Source organism: Aquarana catesbeiana, linkage group LG02, assembly GCF_042186555.1.
Source record: "Aquarana catesbeiana isolate 2022-GZ linkage group LG02, ASM4218655v1, whole genome shotgun sequence".
NCBI classification, from domain to species: domain Eukaryota; kingdom Metazoa; phylum Chordata; class Amphibia; order Anura; family Ranidae; genus Aquarana; species Aquarana catesbeiana.
Genome location: NC_133325.1, coordinates 9823595 through 9829259, shown reverse-complemented (window position 1 = coordinate 9829259; position 5665 = coordinate 9823595). Strand labels below are relative to the sequence as shown.

Sequence of the window (5665 nt, the reverse complement as noted above, 5' to 3'; positions counted from 1 at the left end):
TGGAGGAGAAATTAACCTGGAGGGCTAGTGAAAGGGGCAGCTGCAGCCAGGTGGGTTGGCAGTGCCTGAAGAGGTGGTGCTGGGATCAGTAGCCACAGGAGTGATGCATTCTGCTACACAACCAAGGGGCCCTCAGGTTCCTGCCTGTATTGGGCCATTACAGATATTCACAGGGTTCCTGCTGGGTTCTGCAAACATGTGAGTGCTGGAATGAGGAAGAGGAGCTGTATATAGAGACTGTATATAGAGACAGTGGCGTCTCCAGCTTTCATATTTAGGGGGGGCACATGGGGGGACAGGGACAAAAATAGGGGGCAACTATAAGATGCAATTATATATATGTATATATATATCCTGGGGCCCTTTACTACGATCCCACAACGGGCCCTTTCACATTTTCTGCAGTGAGCTCCCTTCTTACTGTATTGGGGCCCCCCCAGGGTGGCAGAAAACAAGAGATATGTCACCAGCATACCAAGAAAATATAAGGATCCAAAGCAGTGGGAGAACTATCAGGGTTGCAAAGGTTGTCTTGCCACCAGGCCCTGGTGTTCTGCCACTGTGGGGTTCCCCAGCCTCCTCTTGCTATCCTGCCCCTGCTATTGACAGTGTTGGTCAGGCCATGCAGGGGGAGGAGCAGATCGGGCGGCTGTGGTTGTGTGAGCGCTCGCATTATGCAGTGTCAGCGAGCAGGGGGAGGGGGGAGGAATCACCCGCAGGAGCTGACTGGGGACTCTCTCCCTCTTAGACATTGCCTTTTTGTAAAAAAAAAAGTAAAATTTTTTTAATTGTGTGTGCACAGCATAATGTTGGGGGGGGGGTCAGGGCCCCTTCTGGCCCCCCCTAGTGACACCATTGTATAGAGACTGTACATAGAGACTGTATATAGAGACTGTATATAGGGACTGTACATAGGAAGAGTTGTCCCTGAAGTTGTTGTTGAAGTCAATCGGGCATCCCATAACCTCCAATCCCTATCCGAGTTATTATCCCCTCAATAAAAAGCTGTTCTCCAACTCTGGAGTGCCTGTAAATATTTGGGGTGCCTGGCTGTGCAGGGTGGAGGATCCCAGTCTACGTGCGGCTCTTTAGGGGGTGCGCAAACAAATGAAGAAAGACAGAATATTTTAAAAAATAAACACTTCAGTTTCTGTTATAAAATTTTGCAAATGAATAATTTTTCTGTGCACTGATAGGTCATACTGATGACACGGCACTGATGAGGAGGCACTGATAGGCAGCACTCATGGGCACTGATGGGCACTGATGAGGCAGCATGGATGTGCACTGGTGCACTGGTGAGGCTGCACTGATGACATTGCACTAATGAGGCAGCACTGATAAGGAGGCATAAATGGGCACTGATAGGCTGCACTAATAAAAAGGCACTGATAGGCGGCACTGATAGGCTGCACTGATGGGCACTGATAGGGGCGCTGATAGGAGGCACTGATTGGCACTGATAGGGGGCACTGATAGGCTGCACTGATGGGCACTGATAGGCGGCACTGATGGGCACTGATAGGCGGCACTGATTGGCACTGATTGGCACTGTTTGACTGCACTGATAATCAGGACATAGATGATCAGTGCCCTGATTATCAGTGTAGATGTCCCCTGTCACACTTGCCAGATCCCGTCTCTTCTCTCCTCACGCTGTGACACCACAGGAGGAAAGGAATGCCGATAATCGACAAGTCTGTTTACATGTGACCAGCTGTGATTGGACACGGCTGATCACATGGTAAAGGAATGCTGTGATCGTCCCTTTACCACGATCTGTGATCAGCTCCAAAGGACACCCCAGAGGGCACGCAGGAAGCGTGGTCCTGGGAGAACCTCCATGGACGCCCTCCCAGAACTGGATGACTACTACTACACTGTACCGTCTTTTGGCTATAGCAAGGTTGGGAAGTGGTTCAATTGCCAGCAAATGACATCGATTGGCATTTGTCAGGGTCAGACCTGCAGGACGGTCAGCTTGGATGGTCTTCCAGCTCTCTCTGACCAGACTGGGTGTGAACTGGTCAAACGTTACCAAAAACTGATGACTACGGCTTCCTCTCAGCTTTCCCTAATTTGGGAGTCAGTCCAGAGGCTGGACCACCTTATTTAAAAGCCCCTTTTACAGAGCTGTGCACTCGTCATTAGACTGCGGAGAGCGGAGACGATCGGCTCTGTACTATGTGATCGCTGTGATGACCTCTCACAATGGAAAAAAAAAAAAGGAGAAGAGGAGGAGTTCATTAATTATTCATTTATTTATTGAACCCCTGGCTTCAGCTGTGGGAGTTTTATAGGTAGGGTCACTGACAACCACATTTGTAGGATTTGTTTTTGAGGGGTGGGGGGAGTTAAAGTACCAATGACCACCAATAATGGGGTAGGGGATAGGGTTTTAAAATGCCACTGACCACCAATATTGTGGGATTGTGTTTTTAAAGTGCCGCTAACCACCAATGATGGAGTGTTGGTGATTTTAAAGTGCCAAAGGCCACCAATGATGGTGGGATTGTTTTGGGGGATTAAAGTGTTTTGGGGTTGATTTATGATATCTAGTCATTGCACACAATGCAATTTCATCTTCCTGAGAACTTGATTCTACTGATAAAAGAAGACTTGCGCTGGACAGCAGTGGGCAATCATTAGGGTCAAAGCACACCTGACCACGTCAACACCAGCTGGTTTGCTATATTCCAAGAAACTCAGTCATTGATGGACCTGGCACGTACAGCACAGCATAGTAATTCAGTTCCCCTGCTGCTTAGGTTCCACTGCAGGAATTCCAGCATTCTATCACTGTGACAGTCCAGACCACCATTCACCGGATCACTGAAGGAAGGTGGTGGGCACCACCAACATACTAAAGGGGGGGAGGGGTACTGCACAGTCTGCTGCCGAGAAAGACCACAGGGAGAACTGGGGAGTGGGTCTCTGGCCCACCATTGTTCTGTTTACTGACATTGAACATACTCCTTGCAAAACTTGAGCCTCACTTGCATTCCCTACGTTGCCATTTTATTGCTACACAGCACTGCTTGACCGGGGCTTAACTTAATGTCCAGGCCCCTCCTATATCTGTACCCTCAATATTTATTAGACTATCCCACTCTGTGCAGGACAATATATATAGATATATATATATCTATATATATCTATCTTCAATAAGCGCGCCAACGTCTTTAAGGGCCCCAACATGCTGTTATGCTGATCGGGGTTAAGTCTAGTTGGAGTACCCTAATTACCAGAACAAGCCCTCAGTGTATTGTTTATGCTGTGTATTGTTTTCCACTATTATGCTCTGCCTTGTTTTACCTTCAATTCATAATACATTCAACTGTTTATCATAAAGTCTCGAATCTAATTTCAGGGTGACCCTAAGGTATTGAGAAATTGTTAATCTATGTCTGCCAAAGTAGTGTAACTGGGGTGCCAGTGGTCAAGGTAAAAGCAGAGGACCCGATATAACCAGCAGCTCCTGCGGCATTGGTGCTACATGTGCAATCTAAGATAAGAACTTAAAATAAAGTTTAGATATTAATAGAATAAACCCATCCACATCAAATTCACTGAGCTAGCAGTTTTCTAGTTGGCAGTCTCTATTTTTATGAATCTAAAATCAACCCAAAACATTAGAGATTCACGTTGATAAAACCCAAATCCAAAAAGTTCTTCTTGGTCTTGGGTGGAGCTATAGGCTCTTTCAATGTTCAATTCCATTTTAATAGTACATGGTTTCCCCCTATGTTGCAAATATTTGCATCATTATAAAACTCAATTGGCCTTGGCTGAAAACAAAAGATGGACATCAAGACATAAAAATAGCTACAGTATGTGATGGACTAAAAACATTTCAGTCTTTCTTTTGAATCTCCTTCAATGATACTCAGTCTTGGTCAGACACTAATGACCCTTTACTAGACAAGCGTTCTGTGCTTCGATCTTTCCAGAGTGCCATAAGCAAAGTCCAGATGGTGGTATTGCCATCCAGTTGACAAACACCTGGTGCTACACCAACGATCAAGATAATAACTTAACATGAAGATGATAAAAATTGACGGTGTGATAAGGATTAGCGAAGCATAGCCTTGTTCTTCCGGGATTTGGTGAGGCACCTTCTGATCTCTTTCACTCCAAATCCATAGACAAAGGGATTTAGAGAAGCTGGGGTCATGTGGTAGATGGCACTAATCATGTTCTCAACATCAGGGGTAATTTGTGTGTGTACTCTCGGCATAACAGAAGAAAACAGTGCAGCGAGGTAAATAATCAGGGCCACCGTAAGGTGGGTACCACACGTGTTCAAGGCTTTATGACGAGCCTTTCCAACGGCAATCTTCAAGGCCATGTAAAGAATGCAGGAGTAAGACAGTAGAATAAGGCTGACATCAGTCACTGTGGCCAAGATTCGGACCATGAGGCCTACAGCTTGCGGTTTGGAGGTATCTCCGCAGGCAAGGCTCAGAAGCCCCATGTTCTCACAGACAAAATTCAGAATGATGTTGGACCTACAGAAGCGGACACTAGCAGTCAATATTACTACTGGAAAAATAAAGAATGTACTCCTCGTGATCCCAGCGGCAGACAACTGGACCAGCAAACGTGTGGTCATGATATCGTTGTATCTTAATGGTCTACAGACAGCTATGAATCTGTCCAGGGCCATTGAAAGCATAACACTAGACTCATAAAGAGAAATGAAGGCAATATAAAAAATCTGGGTGAGGCAGCCAGCCAGAGTTATCTGGTTCAAATCAAAAGACAACCCAACTAGAAGTTTCGGCAGGATGGAGGCTGTGTAGGAAACATTAATGGTCAAAAGAAGGGATATAAGGAAGTACATGGGGGAGTGGAGGCTCGGTTCAACAAAGATCCGATAGATGACGAGGAGGTTTCCAGACAAGATTATTATATATATTACAGTAAATGGAATTATTAACAATTTCCTGTTTTTTATTATGCTGGGAAACCCAAAGAGGACAAATTCCGTGTAAGAAATCATGGTCTGGTTCTGGGTTAGTCCTTCCATGGTGGAAATAATGAGGCCTTCAAATCTTGAGCTATGTCTGAAAGAAATAATAATATGAGGCCATGAAAATAGATTCATTGACATACATTTCTCAGTTAATTAATGGTGAATTTGTGTTGGTGAGGCCAGAATCCAACCCAATGGCTCCAACTGGCATATTAAAGGGGTTGTAAACCCTCGTGTTTTTTCACCTTAATGCATCCTCTGCAATAAGGTGAAAAAACAGCTGGCAGTCACCAGCCCCCCCAGCCCCCTGTTTTACTTACCTGAGCCCCCCAGCACGTCCCCACCATCTCCTTGGTAGGGACGTGCTGTCCCTCTCTCCACGGGGTCCCGGCTCTCGATTGGATAGATTGATAGCAGCACAGCCATTGGCTCCCACTGCTGTCAATCAAATCCAATGATGCGGGCACCAGGGGGGCGGTGCTGAGTCTGGTAATTGTGTCTGTGGACGCAAATGCTGGACTCGGGAGTGTGCCCGCAAGGTAACCCGCTCGGGAGGGCGCTTCTCCTAAGGGGTTTACCGATACGAGGAGGAGCCGTGAGCGCTATTGGGGGACCCCAGAAGAGGAGGATCAGAGCCACACTGTGCAAAACGAACTGCACAGTGGTGGTAAGAATGACATGTTTGTTATT

At 46.3% G+C, this 5665-nt stretch overlaps 1 protein-coding gene across 1 annotated transcript; it reads right to left on the bottom strand.

The window, feature by feature from the left end:
- Nucleotides 1-4072: 4072 nt before the first annotated feature.
- On the bottom strand, nt 4073-5029 carry LOC141126399 (olfactory receptor 52K2-like). The gene has a single exon (XM_073612345.1). It carries the CDS (start codon nt 5027-5029, stop codon nt 4073-4075), a length of 957 nt encoding a protein of 318 aa, XP_073468446.1.
- Between the last annotated feature and the right edge of the window lie 636 nt (nt 5030-5665).

Excerpts from the sequence above, each read along its gene's own strand:
- LOC141126399 (XM_073612345.1), bottom strand. The coding sequence starts at position 5,029 with ATGGAAGGACTAACCCAGAACCAGACCATGATTTCTTACACGGAATTT.